The sequence below is a fragment of the Alligator mississippiensis genome, chromosome 1 (genome assembly GCF_030867095.1).
Source record: "Alligator mississippiensis isolate rAllMis1 chromosome 1, rAllMis1, whole genome shotgun sequence".
NCBI classification, from domain to species: domain Eukaryota; kingdom Metazoa; phylum Chordata; order Crocodylia; family Alligatoridae; genus Alligator; species Alligator mississippiensis.
Genome location: NC_081824.1, coordinates 45,253,530 through 45,273,423, shown reverse-complemented (window position 1 = coordinate 45,273,423; position 19,894 = coordinate 45,253,530). Strand labels below are relative to the sequence as shown.

Genomic DNA, 19,894 nt, shown 5'->3' with positions numbered 1-19,894 from the left:
AAAACAAAAACCCAGCCTTTGCTGTAAATTGCTGACTACAGGATGCAATAAAATTACTGCATGTTAAGGTGTCATCTACTACAAGAAAGGAAAGGAAATTCTCTGAAATGACCCAAGTGCTCTTAATCTTCTCACATATGTTTAGTTACTAGGTGATATGTTCCTCTTTTGGAGTGGGTCATTTTGTGCACTTAGCATTACAAAGGTGACATGAATAATAAGAAAAAAAGAAGTGTGGAGATTAGGGCAGAATGGTCTGTAGCCCAAAGAGGACTACCACAGGCCCACTAAGCAGCCAGAAATGAAGAGCCTTGTTACATGTTATTGCTCAAAGGATCCTGGATGTTAGAATCCTCCTACCATAGTTTATATACCTACTATAGTTTGATAAGATGCCGCCACCAAGGTTATCTTTATTTGCGTATCTTAGGGAATCTGTAGTGTTTCCTGTGTGGTACATTTTTTCCCCTAAAGCTTGTATGGAAAGGATTTGATAATGTCTTTGAATTCAAGAATAACTGTATAGGGACTCCCTGAGGTCCTTATAATAGTTGGTGTCTAGACCATCACAGCCAGAACTGCTCTCCAACCCTACTACTAAGTAAAAGGGACAGCCAGTACCTGTGAGCTAAGTGTGGCTGACTGTGTGTGACTAAGCAAGTGATGTACATGTTGCTTACTGCCCTGAGTACAAGTACAAACACTTTAGTGATATAGGAGAAAGGATAAGCATTTTGGTGACTGCGTATGCTGTAAGACCCCGACCTTACAATTATTCAATTTTTTTCCCTCTAAAAAAGGAAACACAAACAATCAGCAGTATTAAAACCTAAGAAAACAGAAAAAAAAAGAATTGAGAGAGAATGAAATTGGCCATTCCTCAGATTTTTTTTTTTTATATAGGTCAGGTATGACTTGACATTGATGCTGACCCCAGTGGAAATCAATATCTCTATATTACTTTGTGTGCTGAAGTACTGGCACAGAATTCATCAAGTTAGTTTGGTTTTTTTAGCTGGATTAGAAGATGATCTGAAATGAGCTGCTTGAAACTTCAAGACATAATGGACTTGAAATTTATTCAGTTAAAATATAAAGGCTTCAAACAAACATTACACTGAGAAATTTGGGGATTAGATCAAGTTAAAATAGCCTCTATCTAACTCAGTGATTAGATAAGTGTTAGGAGCCTGATCTAAGGTGAGTAAGGATAGGGGGAGGAGTAGGTGGGATTAGGTGGGATATTGGCATCCTTTGGTAGGTTGGGGGAATTGAAAGCTAACAGGGTCTGTGGGGGGTTGGAGAGATTGGGAGGCTAGCAAGGTCCTCAGGGGGGCTTGGGAAGATGGGGATATTAGTGGGATTGGAGAGCCTTTGGAATCCCACCAAGCCCTCTTGGACCTCTCCAGTTCCTCCTCTCTGATGCTGCTGAACTGCCCTATATCCAACAAACTGTTCTCAGTGCCAGTTTTACCATCATTCACTGGTACCAGCTGAAGTAAGTTGGAGCTGGGGGAAGCATGGGAAGATTGGGGGGGTCTGCCAGCTTCATGCGGGGCTTGGCAGGATGGTGGTGGGCTGTAGCAACTTCATTGCAGGAGTTTGTGAGGCCCAGGAGAGTTGGCAGGATCAGGGGACTCTATCATTCCCTTCCCCCCACCCCCCAAACAAGGACTATTTTGAGCTCCAAACCCACTCCCTGGACAAACAACCTGCCTGGCAAATCAACTCCTCAATCCCACCTGTACATCCTACCACCCCGACTTCCTTCAATCAGCTCCCAAAATCAGTAAATGCTGGTAAAACTGGCACCAAGAGCAGCTTGTAGTATTGGGGGAAGGCGGGTTGACAGGCTTAGGGGGGATCCAGAGGGGACAAAGTTGTCCATCTGGGGGCAGAGGAGATACCAGAGGGCTAAAAATAGCCTGGTGGCAGGAGAGATAGGAAAAATGCAGTCCTGGGGCTGGGTCAAATGACTGGACTTTCCCAGCCCTTGGGTGCACATGGAATGTGTACAGAAGTTCAGTTAGATTGGTTTAACTACATCCGATCTGACCTAGTGCACCTCTACAGTACAATGAAATTAAATTAGGTCAGTCATTTTCTGCCTGATCTAACCTTTCTGGAACTTCTGTACAGTCCACACTAAGATCAACCTAATTAGGGATCTAAGTGTAAGATCCACAGAAGGATGAACTAAGTTTATGGAAGGGCTGGGGGTTTTTTGTTTGTTTAGAGACTTAGCTAAAAGGCTTGCCCAAACAAAAAGGCAAACTGATTGTTTGTGTATACTGTTTTTATTTCTTTCACAAGTAGAGTTAGTAAAAGTGCAGTGAAAGACACACATAGACAAACTCAAATATGAAGATTCTCTAATCATAAGGTTATTTTAGTTAGTTGTTTGTTGAATACTATCAGGCAGAAATATATTAAGACATAGGAAGATTGTTTCCCTGTCCCCTAGTCCCCCTCCAAGTTTGACAGTGCCTCTTTTAGACTTTTGAGAATGTTAAATTAATTGTATTATGTACTTTGAGAATTACACTTTTTGAATATTTTGTTTTATCCAAATGTTTGTCTTGCTCTTTGTCTCTTTGTTTTCTTTTTTTAATATGTACATCTTAAATTACAAATTGGGGGAGGGATCCAAAATACAGTTTGATTTTGCAGAAAAGTGGGAAGTTTTATTAGTGTTGATAAATTTCAATTTGTTCAAGGGATGTTTTGTCTAGCATTTAAAAAAAAAAAGGAAACTACTTTCTGGAGCCTTCTGTGTGCATTACATTTATTGAGGAGAAGGGGAAATTCCACATTTACTCGTATTCCAATTTCAAATCCATAATATAATACACACTGGTTTATAACATAATATATCATACTATAGCTTTCATTCTGTACAACTTTAAAAGTTTTTCTTTTAATTCAAAGGCTACTTAGCAAATGGCAAAAGACATTATAAACTGCTTGAATCCCTTCCATAGTTTACTCTTCCTTCACCTCACCAAGGTTATGTTCCTTGTCTTGCTGTTTGTGGAATTAAACAATTTCTCCTTTTTCTGTCTCTTGGCTCCTTTCCTTTCCTTTCCTTTCCTTTCCTCTCCTTGACTTCTCCCCCCTTCTTAATCCTGTTTCTCCCCCTCTTGACTTTATTCCCCATAATGGCATCCCTTTTTATTATGTTTCAAGTGAGTTTCTATTCCTTTTAATCTTTCTTTAATTCAATTTCACTATCTAACCTTTCAGTTCTGATTACCTATAACTCTACTTCTACCTTTATGGTGAGTTGTTTTATTATTTATGCTGCTGTATCCTAATTAGATTGTACGTTCTTGGAGCCAGGAACCTTGTCAAGCCATTTGCCTTTAAAGCCTCAAATACAACTATGATAAATAAATTGATTAGCACTATATAGTGATGGTAATACTAAGTAAAGCTAATAAAATGGGTAAAAATGAAACCATTCTCTCCTGCTCATTCTCCACTTTTGCAGAAACATTTTTAATTATTATTGCTCTAGCTTTTGTAGCCATATTAGCACTCACTGAAAGCAACTTAATGAGTTTTTAATTTTTCCTGGCAATAAGCTTCATGGCTGACATGTTTTTGTAATTATATATGTTTTAATAACCAATGCTAATATTAGTCAGAGTATCTTTTAAAGCTTTAAATGAAAATCTGTGGGAGAGGAAGTGCACAAAAAGGTCTATCTTATCCCTCTATTTTTGTGTTAAACAACATTCTAGACTTAAAAACATGTTTCTCTGCTCTGTGTTTTACGAAGCAAAGTTATCATGTAAAGCAAAAATAAGCTATTATCTAATTACATGAAAACCATGAAGGTTCACTTAAGGGTCAAAACATTTTGTTATTTATCATACAAACTTGTACCATGTGACTCAACGTAGGTTATCTTTGTAGAAGATGCAATTATATGATGTTTTTCACAAGTTTTCTGGCCCTGCATAGGTCATGTTTGCAAGAATATTTTCCTGGACCTTTTCTGTTTTTAGTTACAGATTTTAAAAAAAGATGCAGCAAAGGTTCAGGTGGAAAAGTCTTGTTGGGACAGTAGAAAGAGAAACCAATATTCCCAATACTGTGTTCACAAACTGTTGCATATGCTTTGTCTTATTATGTTGTTGAAGTTTTGAAAAAAAAAAAAAAGGTGGCTACACCATATGGAAAAGTTTGTTGATCTTTGTTTTATCCCTTAAGTTCTTAATAATGTGTTTTGACTAATAAGTGGATCTGGAAGCCAAGAGATGGGTATTTTCTGGGTTTTCCTGACCATACTCAAGGAGATTAATTAAAAAAAAAAAAATCAGCCAATCCACCACATTGATATTATGAGTAAACCACTTAATGGAAACATACATCAGCTTTGAAAACTAACAACAGTGTTCTTAAAACTCTTTCTGGGTACTAATTGAGTAGAACCAGAGGTTAATGTATTTGCTATGCTCAGGTTCTGCTGAGTAAATTACAGTGTTTTAAAAACTTCTCTAATCTTGGTGCAATTGATTTGCTATTTTTCAATAGGTATATACCTTAGGATAGATCAGTTTGTCTTTTAAAACACTATTATTTTTTTAGTAACTGATGTTGTATTCATCAGCTGAAGGTGCTTGTGGAGGAACTCTACGTGGGACAAGTGGAATTATTTCAAGCCCTCATTTCCCTTCAGAGTATGAAAATAATGCTGATTGCACATGGACCATTTTGGCTGAACCAGGAGACACCATTGCGCTGGTCTTTACAGATTTCCAGTTAGAGGAAGGATATGATTTCTTGGAGATAAGTGGAACCGAAGCACCATCAATATGGTAAGTTCAATGAAGGGACAATGATCCTATTCTATTTTCTTGTTTGCTGGAGAGCTGTTCCTAAGGACACATATGGGAATGGTGTTTTGTTTGTATATGCTGGTCATGAGCATTTCATTCTATATTTTTCCTCAGAATTCTTGACCATCCTGGAGTAGAAATATTTTGATTTGGGCTTTAATTGGTTGACTATACTCCAACCCCACCTTCCCCCAGAAATGTAATTGTATTTATAGAAAGTTTTAGGCCATATGCAGGCCTAAGTATGATTAATTACCTGTGCCGGTAGGAAAATTAAAGGTGTATGTGAAATAATCTATAACTATCTGTATCTCTTGCTTTTTCTATGACAAACAATATGGGAGAACCCCAAATGACCATGCTATATTTGGTCCCAGCTGTTCCTTCTCCCCTCCCTCTTCTCTCAAAAATGTTAGCTTGATTCCCTAGGAAACTGGGGTATACTTTTCAGACTTTCAAGAAAGCTGGCATACTGTTAATGTTCCAGATTAAACTGTATTACTCATAAGAGTGCAGCAAGCACCTGCAACATTGACTTTGCTACTCAAGGTATATTGAGAGTGAGGGTGTTTTGTTTTTTTTTAAAGTTATGATAATCTAATCATCTGGTCATGTATGTATGTAATTCTCCCTCTATTAGATGGTGTTAGAGCTTCTGTACCCGGTATTACTGCACCTGTAACACTGTTTTCTTTCTAGAGAACACAATTGTTCACAAAGCTGTTTATAAACGATTTCAGTCAATTAATTTCAGAAGTGCCCAGGCCTTTATTAGGGTTTGAAGCACAGGTGATCAGGATCAAGCTTTGCATATCTGGAAAGTGTTTGTGTTGTGTCTTGTCTGATGTAACCTAGACAAAACAGAATGGTAGCCAGTTATAGATAGCTAATGGAGATGATCTTCAACTTGTGCTTTTGGATTTCTGATCTGACTCAGTTGGTACCATAGCATTCTGACCAATCATATAATTAAGTATATTAATATCTTGAAGTTTTAGGTAGTCAGCAGTCGGTTTTAGACTACTTGTTTCAAGTAAAGGTGTTGCGTAGTGAAGGAACTGTAAGTGAGTTTAATGACATACCTAGATTTTTTCTGTTTTGTGCCTGCTCTCTAATTTTTTTACCCATCTTAGTGGCAAACATGTAGTTCCATATTGCTTTGTGTCTTAGGGCAAAACTTAGAGCTAGAAATTAAAGGTCTTTGTTCAATCCTGCAGTACCACATAAAAATTCTGTGCGTCTATGTATGCAAAAGTCTTGGGCTGGGGTCAGCAGCATATAACTTTTAAGCTGGATCTGGGCTGTGGAGCTGAGGTCTCCAGTCACGTTCTCATGGTGGGGCCAGGCAGCAAGGACCTGCACAGGGGCTGGCCAGCAGAGGGCTCTCCAGTACCAGGGCCACGCAGCAAAAAGGTGCACTGGGGTTTTGGTGCAGAGCTGTGCCCACACCACAGAATGGGGGCAGGGAGAAGCAGGATCAGGTAAGAGCAGCAGTGGCCAGGTTAGGACTTTTGCCTGCCTTGGACTTGAGTTGGGTTGTTCTGGCCTGTATCTCCAAAAAAGCTGCTGACCACTGATCTAGAAGGTATTTCTTGGACTAGTATTTGCACATTCATTTGTCCAAATGAGTTGATGTTGTACTAAAAGGATGTACAGGCAACACCAAGTTTTTATGTGTACAGACAGTTCTGTCCCCCCCAAACTTGGCCATAGTCATTTTTTCCCCATCATGCATTTCTTATTATAGTTAGAAAACAGGTGACTTTTTTGAGCAGGAATAGGCTAAGCAGCTAATAATTAAAAATATATCCAGTACTAACATTAGTTAGTTCCGCAACTAGCTTGTCTAATATGTTTGGTTTGGAAGTATTTAATATAGCGTTGTCCATCTTCAAAGTGACTGGGGTCTGCAAACACCACAGGCTGCACCAGAAGGAGCCATATGCCTGTGGGCCACACCACAACAAGCTGTGGGTGCAGCCCAGGGCACATGTAGAACAAACTGCCTCCCCACCTACCACTGCTAGACCACACACCTGCATACACATCTCTGCACTGTTAGGTATGGGTGAGCCCCCATCTATCCCCTGACACCCTGCACTGTGAGTTCCTAGGCTTACCCTCAGCTCTCTGTTTCATGCCATGCCACCCTATCCCCTGGAGTGGGAATAGGACATGGGAGCCAGAAGAGGGAAGGAGAGCTTGGAGACTACAGCTGTAGTTAAAGCAGGGTGATGGGGGCAGTAGCAGCCAGGGAGCCACCAGTTTGATAGCCCTGATTTAGTATACTAAAATCTGATTAGTGAGCAATTTTATAGATTTAGTATACAGTCTTGGATGCAATTGTCCATCACCAAGAATTTTACTTCACAGTACTGTTACATCCTTATTGGCACATACATGCATATTTATCACATATACATACGCGCAGCTGAACAGATGCCAGAACAGTAGCGTACACTCTTTGTAGAACAATCAGAGTAGGCACAGAACTAACCAAAAGGAAATTCTCTCTGCTCAACATTAAATGAATTTTTTTTTTTCTGAGAAATTATATCGGGAACATTAATAGGATTCACCATCATTATCTGCTAATTTGGAATAAAGTTACGTACTCAGTTTTGTTTTAAGCAAGAGCAGTTACCATAGCTATGCTAAAGGCATATTCACTATAGTGCATGATGTAATCTACTAAACGGAGTGATATGTTAAATAATGAAGTTCAGTATTTAAACCTAATGGTCTAATTGTGTATCATTTGAAAATGGGATCCCCCCCCCCCCCCCCCCCCCCCCCCGTTACTCCCATTTTATCCAGTCTGGATTCTTGTAATGCTCTAATATAGAATTTCTATTTCTAAGACATTTTTTAACATGGTCCAGTAATGATGATTGTTCTTTCAATTAAACAAATGTTTGTTGGTGGAACTAACTGAACATTTTCATAATGAAGTGTTTAGGGAGAGAGCATACATCACTACTGCTAAAGCTAAACATGGGTGGTGAGAAGAAAGATGATGATTTCTGGCTGATGATTCTTTAGTAATTTGCTTTTTCTATATAGCACAAAAGCTGTGTGTGACCCTTTAACTAACATATAATTAGACAAGGTTTTTAATCCTAGGTGATTACAATCTATATTGGGCATTACATAAACAATTCAATATTTAGCTGCAAGAGTGAGAAAACAGATTCTTAGAATAATACAGGCTAGAAAAAAATGGTTTGTCTTTTTATCACAGATTATGTAACACTACACAGGAACCTTGGGTTTACTTCAACCAATGCATACAAAAACAACTGCCTTGTACACCCAAGGATCATACATGCTGGGTAATATGGTTAAAAAAGGTCACTGTTATTTTATTTTGTTTGTATCCTAGGCCTCTAGTTTGTCAGTGATAAAGACAAGGGGACTGTCAAAGGAGACCTGCAGTGCTTGAGGGTTTGCATGTTTTTGTGAGTTTGTCTTCCTGATATGGCATGTGTAGTCTCTACATATAGGTAGTGTCAAGCTGTGTTTAGCCTTACCATATTTATGTTTATATGAATTGTGGTATTTATTGTAAATGCATTTCTTATAAGTTATAAAAGGACCATGATTGCATAATGGTTTTTATACCTGGGAGAGGAACAAAGCCTGAATGGTTAAAGAGAGGTAATCACTGGAAATCAGTATCCAACATGGGTGTGCTAAATAGCCCTTCCAATGGCAAATTTAAATACTAAAAGAAAAGACCATAAGAATAATACCTGGCTATTCAGACCACTTGGAGGAAGGACATTTCTGACAATGGGAAAATTGAGTAAGAGGCAGTATCTTCAGGATATTGGATTAGTAATCTTGATCCCTGAAAGGATGTAAATATTCTGCTGGTTTTAATTAGAACAGGAAAGACTTCTCCTCTGGTAAACAAATATAACTTTGTGGGGACAAAGGAGATATATACCTAGTGTGGGCTCTCCAAAAATCCATTGGATGATGTGTATAAATGGCCAGATAAGAAACCATGCTTAAGCTTTGCCTTGAGAATAAGTCTTTTAGTTTCCCCAGATTTAGGGGAAGCTTTAGGCCCTCAGCCAGTGGGCTTAGTATTTTGGCTAAAAGAAAGGTCAGAAGCGCCTGGGAAAAGGTCAGAGGAAGGGGCTGCTATTTAACAGGTTGAGCTGGGTAAAAGCTACATTCTTGGGTTTAAAATGCAGGATCTGATGATTGTCTTGATTTTTTTTTTTTTTTTGGTTTCTTTATTTTGATATCTCAACATGTGGTTACTGATTTAAGTTCCTTTTGTCATTCTAATAAATCATTTTATTACCTTTTATAATTTATTTTTTGGCAGGGAGGGCAAGTCTGATTTCAGAGTATTTGACCATACAGGCAAGCCTCTTCCCTAGAAGCAGATCCATCTTTTCTGAGTGAATGACTGGACAAGGGTGTTATCCTTCTGGCTGGCAAAGTCACCTCTGTTGAGACCCGGCAAGAACTAGGTGAAGGAAATAAAGCCACAAACCTTTGGAGCATCTCAGTCTGTCCTCAGTAGTTAAGCAGCAAACAGCAGGGTAGGGTTTCAGGGCAGATGTGAGAATACCCCAGAAGTTCCCTGACAACCCATCTGCTGCTTTTCTCATGCACAGCATGAACAGATGCCTCCCTTCTCTCAACCTCTGTCACTTGGGCACCCCAGCCCCCTTCTGCTACACTACCCCTTCCCCAGGGGCAGGGGCAGAAATTAGAAGCCAAAGGAATGAGGAGAAGCCATGCAGAGGCTGTCGGGGTGCTCATGCCCACTCCTGGCAGAAACCCCCTTGTTGCGGCACCTCTTCAGACCTGGCGGCTGCACGTAGTGCTGGCCCAGCCTGGCCCACATGTGCTCAGGCAGACATGGGCCATCTCTTGCTGTCACCCAGGGTCCTGGCACTGTAGGCAGACACTGTGTGCCCTCAGGCTGGGCTGGGTCCTGCCTCCATGTGCCCCACATGCCATTTGGCCGGGCTGGCTCCATGGAAGCAGAAACCAGCCTGGCCCAATAGCACACAGCTTCTGGCTGCACTGTCGGGACCCTGGGTGACAGCAAGAGTGGCCCGGTTTTGCCTGAGGGTGTGCACCAGCAGGACAGGCCTATGCTGTGCACTATGTACAGCCCCAGGTCTGAGACGGTGCCACACGGCCAGGGATCTCTGACAGGAGTGGGCAAGAGCACCCCAATGGGCTCTGCTGCTGCTGGGGAGGGCTGTGCTCCATATGGGGGAGCTGGGTGGGGGGCCTACCCCTCCCAAGAAATCCCTACCACCCCCACGGTCCCTCTCTACCCACAGTTCCCCCTACCCTCATGTCCCTACTTACCAGGGACAGACCATGGATCTATCCACTGCTGCAGCCTTGCCTCACTCCTATTTGCCCCAGCACTCTGAGGCAGCATGCTGGAGCAGCAGGGGCATGGGCATCCAGAGATGCTCTGGCTGGGGTCCAGAGCATCTCCTTGGAGGACCCAGCCTCTGGTTGCCTCTGGGCGCACTCCAGGAGCATACCCTCCACCACTTTTTCTGGCATGATTTTTTTTGATACTGGGAGGGATTTCCTGGTATCAAATTTAGAGCCTACACTGCAAATATGCAGTGCGAGGAACATTATTTTGTTTTTAGCATGCCTCTTGCAGAATCTCAAACTGCTTTGAGGCACCACAACAGGCATGTGCTTGCTTGTCTGGATGTGGCCTTAGAGACTAACTGGTTCATCCTACGTCCTCAGAATCTATGCTTCCTCAGATGTTGTTCCATATGAAACCTTATGCTTATCTGAACCAGTTAATTTCTTGCAGTATTGTAACTAAGGACCAGGCAGGGCACTATGTCTTGATGAAAATTTGTGGGAGAATGTACAAACATAGCAACCACCACTGTTGCTTTCCCATCTGCCACCTCCTGGGCATAGTCCAGCATTCTAGCCAAAAACTGCTCGGTTGAGCCTCTTCATGAAGAACTATAAGTAATGCACCAGATTTGTGGGTGGTATAAATCACTAATTTCATTGAAGTCTATGGAGATAAGCTAATGTAAGTATCTAGCCCTGTATCATATAATTAAAGCATCATCTACTGGATTACAATAAAGGTCATCATTCCTCTAAAGTTTGTTCAGTAAAGTTCTCTGTGCACTGTATAAAGCTTTCTGACTGTGCATTTTACGCTAAAGAGTTTTCCTTTTCTTCACCCGCCAGAAGGAAAGACAGACTGTCATCCATGCAGACAGAGGAGGATGCACAATTTTAGTTTTAATTAAGCTGCAGCTTTATCAACTCTTCTGAGAACCTTGCCAGGCAATAAATTATGCAATGAAGGTTATCTCTCTTCCCAACTTATGTGACAAGTTGGCCATTACCTCCCTTTCTGTCCAAGGAGGTCCCTGATCTGCTGTGGTGAAGGTTGTGGGTGAAGAGGGAACCTGACTTGGCCAGTACAAAGGTGAAAGAAAAAATGCTTTCTTGGACAAAGAGAAGACTGTGACTAGTATAAAGTGAACAGCATATCCAGACATCCCTGTCTTACACAGATCCTTATCATAGAAGTTGCTACTAAGGAGCAAGTTGGCTCAGTGAGGGTATAAACACCTTTCCCTTAAACCTAATACAGTCAAATGAGCTGCTTCTATCTGCTGACCACCTATTCCATCCTTTGTAACTTCAGTGGCTTTGAGAAGCGGTGACCTTTTTTCTCTTTCCCTTAGGGCATTTATACACATACATTTGTCTGTTCCAATGCACTGGAGATATGGAACATTGGAGCAGACGTGATTTATTTGGTCTGCTCTGCATGAGACCTGATACGCCCGGTGCTGCATCACATGCATTTGTATAAACAGCAAAATACGAGTTAGTGCTAAGAAAATGGTGGTGGTACACTTTTGAACTAAAATGCCTTTGATGTGTGTTTGTTTAAAAGTGTGCCACTGCCATTTACTCAGTGCTGATGTCCACTTCGTTATTTATACAAATGCATGCACTATAGCACCGGTCACTTTTAAAGGTGCCCAGTATTGCAGTGCCAACATGTGTACAAATGCCCTTAATAAGACAAAGACTACTCTTACCCTGGTTAAGTGCAGACTGCGGTGAGTATGTTTCCTTTTAGGTTGAAAGGAAAAGACAGTCACATAATTACCCTTTGGCTTTCGTCCATTAGTTTCCATGTGCAAAGTGCATAGCACATTTTGTCTGATGCATAAACAACAACAAAAGCATAATGAATATCATGCCTGGAATTTAGCATTAATGCTGCTTAGCACTTGAAAGTTTTTTAACATTTTCAGAGATGAGTAAAAACATTAACTAGTATAGCTTTGTCATCCAGACAGAATTTTATATTTGCAAAGTGCAGCTGAAAATATTTCATAAGGTAGTTTAATGTACAGAATGAGAGAGGAAGATAATTTGTGTTTGTATATGCCTCTTCAGAGGACTGAAGAAGTAAAGATGAAGTGGGCAGGAAGGAATCCTGGATATTTATAAAATCTTTATCTTATTTTACTTGACAAAGAGTACAAAAGTGTTATGTTAACCAGGGCTAAGTACAGATGTCCAAAAAGCCCCTGGCAGAAAGTGTGCTAACTATCGCACTTTATTTAAAGTGCTGTAAGTTACAGCATGTTCCAGCTGAACAGACATGCATCGTTCAGTTGGGGGGAGTCAGGGCTTGGTGCCAGCCTCCACTCACCAAAGCCAGCAGCTGGGGGGCATACTCACATGCCTCCAAGAGGCTGCCAGGGCACAGTCCTCCAGCCCACACCCTCACCAGCTCCAGGCTGTCAGCAACAGTTGGGAGTGGGGGTGGGAAGGGAGCTGCTGCTGCCATGCAGACACTGCCTCACCCTGCCAGACCCCAGCCAGCTACCTATAAGGGGACCCTCATGGCAGCTATGGGCTCCCTTCTCCCAGCTGCAGCCAGCAGCAGCAGCAGTTCCCTGTGCCACTTTTTGCTGCGCTGGGAACTCTCTGTGGGGAAGGTGGTGGAAAAGGAGCCCCTGCCAGGTAGGTCCCCCCCAACTTCCCAGCTTGGGTTTTAGTGGGGGGAGAGCCAAACCCTTGCTGCAGGGGGGCTCATTTTTCATACACCCCCACCATAGTTCCCAGCACAACAAAAAAGCAGTGCAGGGAACTCATGCTGCTGCTGCTGGTTGCAACCAAGGGAAAGGAGTCCCCTGCTGCACAGATCAGTCCTGCCCCCCACCAAGGCCAAAGCTAGCAAGCATGGCCAAATGTCAGAGCAGCCCTGCTCTGCAGCTTCTGGCTGTAGCTTCCAGGTCACTTGCACAGGGTATGGGTGAATAGAGCCCCTCTACCATGCAAACCCAGCTCAGCCCCTCCTGAGCCCCAAGCCAGCAACTTGTGGAGAGGTCCTCATAGTCAGGGCAGGGGGACCCTTCTTTCCTTTTTTTCCTCTCTTACAGTCACCAGCCTGCACAGGAGGGTGTGGGTAGGGAGGGGGGGCCACTCCAGCAGCAGCTGTCAGGAGACAGACCCCAGACTTCTTCTTCTCCAGCACCCTCCTGGCCAGGCTGTGACATACTGCAGGGCTGGGGCAGCAGCAGGGACAGAAACTCCCCTGTCCCCACCACCCAGCCAGGCTGTGCTTGTGGCTGGGATCAGAGGCTTTCACTCACTGACTCAAGTCAGTAACAGCCAAAGGGATGGGGCCAGCCCAGTGCTTGGACTGAGCAAATGTGCTCTGCCCAAGGCTAGAGCAACCCTGTGCAAATGCTGGCTGGAGTGACAGTGATTGTGCTTTAAATTAAGCCTTGATGGGATCTGGCACAGACATTTAATAAAGCACTTCAGCAGAAACTGCTTTAAGTTGGTACACATCCATCCAGGGTTAACTTGGGCCACAATCCACCATTTTTAAAGTGCTGTGTGCCATGAATGTCTGTTCTGTTACAACTGTAAAACACTTTCTGCATGCTTAAAGTACATTAAGTGTAACCTCTGTACCTAGCCTAAATGCATAACCGTTTAATAAATAAAACATCAGATTCCATCTTTTTTTCCTTCTAGCTTTCTGCGCATCAAAACCTCTCGTTCTTCTGCCTCAAAACTTAATTTTTCCCTCAGTGTTAGTCTGTGTTCTACCTTCTACAATGACAGCTTCTTTTCACTGTCCAAAAAACAAAATGAGATGTGCTTAGTCATACTTATGCATAAACCTTTCCTAAGTGCACTGAACTAGATTATTTAGATGTTTTGAATATAGAGTGCTTCTTCTGGATCTCAGAACTGTTAAAACAGGACCCAGGAAGGATTATGGGCTCAAAGATGACACGAGAATGCCCAGGCTCCCATGCTTTACATAAATCTATCTTAGTTTGTTGACTCTGTGACACACTGTACACCACTGTATTGACCTGCAGAAACATTCTTTTTATGTGGTCCCATTACTCTATGCTATTTAGTTCCTGGTTAATAAACGTCAGTGTGTCAAGACTTCCATTTCCTTTGCCATGATGTTCCTTTGGTAAGTGAACAGTTGCATCCCATTATCAATGAGCTGCTTCATACTAACCCAAGTGCCTGTTATCACCCAGTTGTGTAATGGGGTAGGGGCAGGCAATAGTGACAGCAGCTGTGGGGTTACCTTTGTAGGGGATTGCAAAAGCAACAGTGGTGGCTGACTATGCCTCTGTAATCTTCATGGTAAAAGTTGGCATTCCTGCCCTATTCTACTTTGCTTGTTGTTTGCCCATATTCACCTCTCTTAGCCCAAAACAAAAGTTAACCTGTTCAATCCCAGTGGATCTTAGTACAAAGGTAATGAAGCATGTATATAATTAGTATAAATGCCAAAAAAATTCATACTCCACAGTGTATATTACATCCCAGCCTTAAGTCATTGCTGTTCATGACAAACTGCAATTGCTAGACCCTTGCCAATTTTTCTAGGCAAATTAGAAAGAGTGTCTAAAAGATTTGGGTATGCAATGAGACTTTCTAAATCAAGCTGATATAATGTTGTTACTGTTTTGATGTTACTTTCTGTCACTGCCTTTATATCTTAAATAGATCTCTTCAGAACATTTCCAACTTTTTGTGGTGTATTTGTACAGGGTCTTGCCTAGTGGAACACTCATCCATGATTGAGCCTCCTGGGACTCTACAACAATATGAGGAGTAGTAGTTACTCAGTGTGGACAGTTTTGGCATGTGTCTTTGTAGCTAGCTAGATAGATAAATCCATAACTCTTGTTACTATAGTAGCCTAATACCTACTGAGTACTGAAATGAAGTCCCAGTAACTACAAATAAACTTATATATTTTTGCTTGCCTAATAATACAAGGGAAATGTGAATGAATGCCTAAAGTGCATGTATGTGCAAGCATGCATGGGATGGGGCGTGTGGGAAGTGGGGGAGGTATAGAGTGTTTAAATGAATGTTGCTGATTGTATAAGTACATGAAGAGTTAATTATTGTGAGTACACTGAGTAGAAGAAAAATAGTAAAAATGTGATCTAGTTCTCCAAGGCAATAGAAAAGTTGAGAGCAACCACAGTATATATACTCTATAAATCTGGAAGGCAGGGAGTGGGGAACTATTATCAGTGGAGCTTTAGCAAGTTCTTGGTCAGCACCTGATTTTTGTTTCAGGAATGATGCAAGGCTGTTCAAGGACTTGTAGTATGCCAAAGTTGTACTGACATGAATACTGCCTTCAGCTCCCATTAATGTCAATAGGTACTCAGTAACTCATGGGATCAGGCATCTCCAGCATACAGCTCTTTTACTGTAATATATCTCAACTATTATGACTGTAATTTTAGCCATAAACATTTCCTTTGAAAGAAGCATGTTTTGTTTATAGAACTCCTTATTCTTTTCAAATACTGTATGTTTCTTCTTACTATCAAATATGAGAGAGTTACTGTTTGTTTTATGGTGGAACACTCTCCCCTTTGAGCTAGTTCTGAGTATAACATAAAAATGTCACAACAATTAAGAGGACCCAACATTTAAAAACAATAACATACTATTTTTACACAGAGGTAACACATTCAGAAAACTAATTCAGTTGTGACCTGTAGTTTCCTCTTTGACATGATTATACCCATAAGACAGACTTATTAAACTGAATTGTGAGTTAATGTGTGTACTCAGCAAGACAGACAGATGGACAAAAAAGCCTTCACTGAAAGCATTATTGGCTGGTTTCCCATTCTTTGACTGATTCCACTAACAAGAACAGTACTGTAGTCTACATTAACTCAGAGTAAACTCATCAATGAGCTGTTCCCACAGTAATGTTCAATAAACATCTTGGCCCATGATATTACTGTTTAGTTAGCACACACAATCTATTGATTACTTCAACTCTTAAAGAAAGTTAAATGGAATTTAAATAACATGGTCATTGGCAACTATATAGATATATACCTATATCAATATCTAGATAGATATAGATATCAATATGGATATCTATATCTAGCTATATAAAGGAAACCCTCAGTATTCGCAGGTTCAGCATTTGTGGTTTCAAATATTCGTGAATGCCGAACCCGCATTTTAAATACACTTTAAACACTTACTGGAGATCTTTGGGAGCTCCACACTTGCTGCTGCCGGGCTCCCACCATCACTGCCGAGCTCCCACTGGAGTCACTGGAGCCATGCCCCTCCCCCCAGCTGCTGAGGGCACTGCATTCATGAACGCAGACTGTGTTCATGAATGCAGTGCCCTGTTCATGGATTTTGCTATTTGCAGGGATCATGGGAACGTATCCCCTACAAATGGCAAGGATCGTGTGTGTGTGTGTGTGTGTGTGTGTGTGTGTGTACGCGCGCGCATGCAACAGGCTGGTGATTTGTCTTTATATGTTTGGATTTTTCAGTGCACTTGGAAAATATGCTGCTTGGTTACATTGATGTTGTGAGGAATAGTTATGATTGTACAAAAAATTCAAGTACTGATGTAGGTAATGACTGTGAACCATCCATTTATACTGTTCCCATCCCCAAGTGGGCAAGTGAGATGAGGTTCAACAGTAAAATGAAACGGCTGTGAAAAATAAATGAAAGATTTTTACTGGCTAGGCATTTCAGTGAAATGTGCCACAGAGCTCTAATGAGTGAGAGGGGATCTGGTGGTCATCTATAAACTCACCAGGGGGGACCAGTGGGAAATAGGTGAGGCTCTGTTCCTCCGGGCACCACAGGGGATAAAAAGGAATAACGGCCACAAATTGATTGACAGCATCAGGCTTGATATCATTACTTTATGGTTAGGGCTGCCAGGCTCTGGAATGGGCTCTCGAGGGCGATGGTGGTCTCCCCTACCTTGGGGGCCTTCAAGAGGAGGTTGGATAGATATCTGGCTGGGGTATTATGATCCCAGCACTTGTTCCTGCCCAGGGCAGGGGGTCGGATTTGATGATCTGTTCAGGTCCCTTCCAACCCTAGATACTATGAGTACTGAAAGCAGCAATGAGAAAGAGCGAGCCTAAAATGAAAAGCAAATAATAATGCTGAGAACTTAATACTCCTCAAATTCAAAACATCTAACCTACTGGTTATTTGAAATAGACAATAACTAGTATCTCACTTCTAAAGGCAGGGGTTGAGGGAATGGTGCAAATAAGGCAGGAAATAAAATTTACTTTCTCAAAACCAAAGACTATGCCAGCACCCATATTGTCTCCAGAGTTCCTGTCTCTCAATCCTGATTTTGTGACTAAGAAAGGACTACCTCTTTCCTAAACTGAATATGTGGAGGTCTGAATCATGAAGTAGAAACATACGTGCTTTTGCAAAATTAAAAACATTAGGATAGGTCCAAAAGCTGAAGCACCCCAAATCCAGAGCTGCTTTACCAAGACACTTCTGAGTGGGTGAAATGTGCCTGTGAGCAGGTGTTTGTGATAGTCTCAGGGAGCTGTTGTAGACCTATCCTCTGAAGGCTCTAATATCAGTGTTAAATGACAAAGATAATCTTATTTTCAGAAAAAGGGCAGAACACAAAAAGGAACCCACTGTAAATCTAAGTTTCAAAAATCAACTTACATCTCACAAGATTTATGTCCTACATTTTAAAACTATTTAAGGAATGCTAAAATGGCATTTTGATATTATCACCTCAAAAATAAAGTGATAAGAGATGAAAGTTTAGGAAAATCTTTGGGGAGGATTAAAATAAATATAAAGATTACACCTTTGAAGAGTTTTTAATTAAAGTCATTATAGGATAAAAAAGGAAAATTAGAACAGCAACAAATAATTAAAATGAATAGTAGCTAAATGAGTAAAAGTGCATCCTCTATTAATGCCCATGTCTGAGGAGACTTCAGGCCTGTTGTGTGGAGGAAATTTTTCCCAGCTATAACCACAGCCTTATCTTGGTAAGGGAAAATTGGGTAAGATGGACTTTGTATCTGTGAGTCTTAGTCATCACCCAGACAGAAAGGTCAGTGTTAAGTCCTACTCTGATGATATTTACTATATTTTTCCTCACTCTATTTATGTTCAAACGTGATACCATTTTTTCTTCCATACAGCACATCCCCCAAATAAGATGTGCACCTTGTTTTTTGAAAGGCCAAATAAAGAAAAAAAAATCTTCCCTTAAAAATACTAGTAAATACAGTATTTCTCCCAGGGAAAACACAGGTAGCTGCAGTAGGAGGGGGGTGGGGGGTGGGAACCTGTGGCTGTTCTGCTAACCCCCTAGCTGCAAGATGTTGCTATCATTTGAGTCAAATTGTCCAGCCTCTCTTCTTTTCTCATGCTCTAATGGGTGGGCAGCTAGTAGTGCCTGTCAGGTCAGCTGGGTGCATGATCTGAGCGAGCAACACCTGTGGACTCTGAAGGCCTATCCTCAGAGTAGGAGGCTCAGTAGGAGCTGCAAGGTTTGGCATCTAGGGCTTGAGTCCATTTTAGAAATACAGTAGAGGTAAGTCAGGGCAAAGTCTTCTGCTGAGCCAATATCAACTATATTTTTTTATATGCAATGTATGCCTTTTCCCAAAAATCAGCTGCTGGGAAACTGCGGTACACATTTTAGGTGAGGAAACATGGTAACGGCAGTTTCTTAAGCATGAGCCTCTGCCAGCAGAAACGAAAGTAATGCTGTTTTTGGCTCGCACAGTGAACATATAGGGTTCCTATTGTCCACATCCAGCAGCTGGGAGCCCCAAGAGCTTACTATGTTGCCCCTATTTTCTCTCCTTCTGACAGAAACTTTTACTGCAGAGGGTGCTGTTACCAAATTTTCTCTCTTAAAATGTGCACCCCAATTTCCAGCAGCTGATTTGTACAAAAAGGTGCATATTGTATGTAAGAAAATACAGTATGTAGCCTCTTATTATCTGACTTATAACCCACTCATCACCACTGATGACAGAAGCTACCACAGTAATTTCTAGATTTATCCTCTTTCCCCTATGTCTGCACTGAATGGTGCACTTTTTGGTTCTGATTAGTTCTTTATGAAATATGACAAGGGCCATCTGAGAAAAATATTTGGAAAAGGAAAATCTGTACCCCGGATACAATATCTTTTGTCAGAAAGTTATCTGCAGCTCATGTAAAAAGTGGCCAGACATTATTTCTATCTAATATCTATACATGTTATAATACCAATATGAAATTCTCTTTCTTGTTTAATGCACACATCGTATAAAACATTGTAACTAATCAGCCATCCATTTGAGAAGACACACCAAACATGTAGTGAGCTTGGAAAACTGTCTGTACTCTCAGCTGCAGGTACAGGACAGTGTGGTGAAACTTGAACTGTTGCTGTCTCAATTTCTATTCTGTGGCTAAGGTGCAGTCTCTCTGATTGATAATCTTACCACTCATATGAGTACTAAAATGCAAACAAAGAAAAATACTTGGAAGAAATACTTTGAACAGACCATAGCTCACAAACTAGTAGGTATAATTCATATCATATTAGGAGGAAAGTACACTTTGGGAGTCATTACTCATGCTCTGGGGTGGAGGAGGGGCACTTTAATTAGAGCAGCTCTGAGACCTGCTCTAACAAAAGCACCTGCAGTGTCATGTATATTCAG

At 41.3% G+C, this 19,894-nt stretch overlaps 1 protein-coding gene across 1 annotated transcript in view; it reads left to right on the top strand.

Moving 5' to 3' along the window:
• CSMD1 (CUB and Sushi multiple domains 1) overlaps positions 1-19,894 on the top strand; it is a 2,292,800-nt gene that overhangs the window by 1,028,160 nt on the left and 1,244,746 nt on the right. Inside the window, exon 5 of the mRNA XM_019488443.2 lies at positions 4,616-4,823. Coding sequence (XP_019343988.2) covers positions 4,616-4,823 — 208 coding nt within the window. The remainder of the gene's footprint in view (positions 1-4,615; positions 4,824-19,894) is intronic.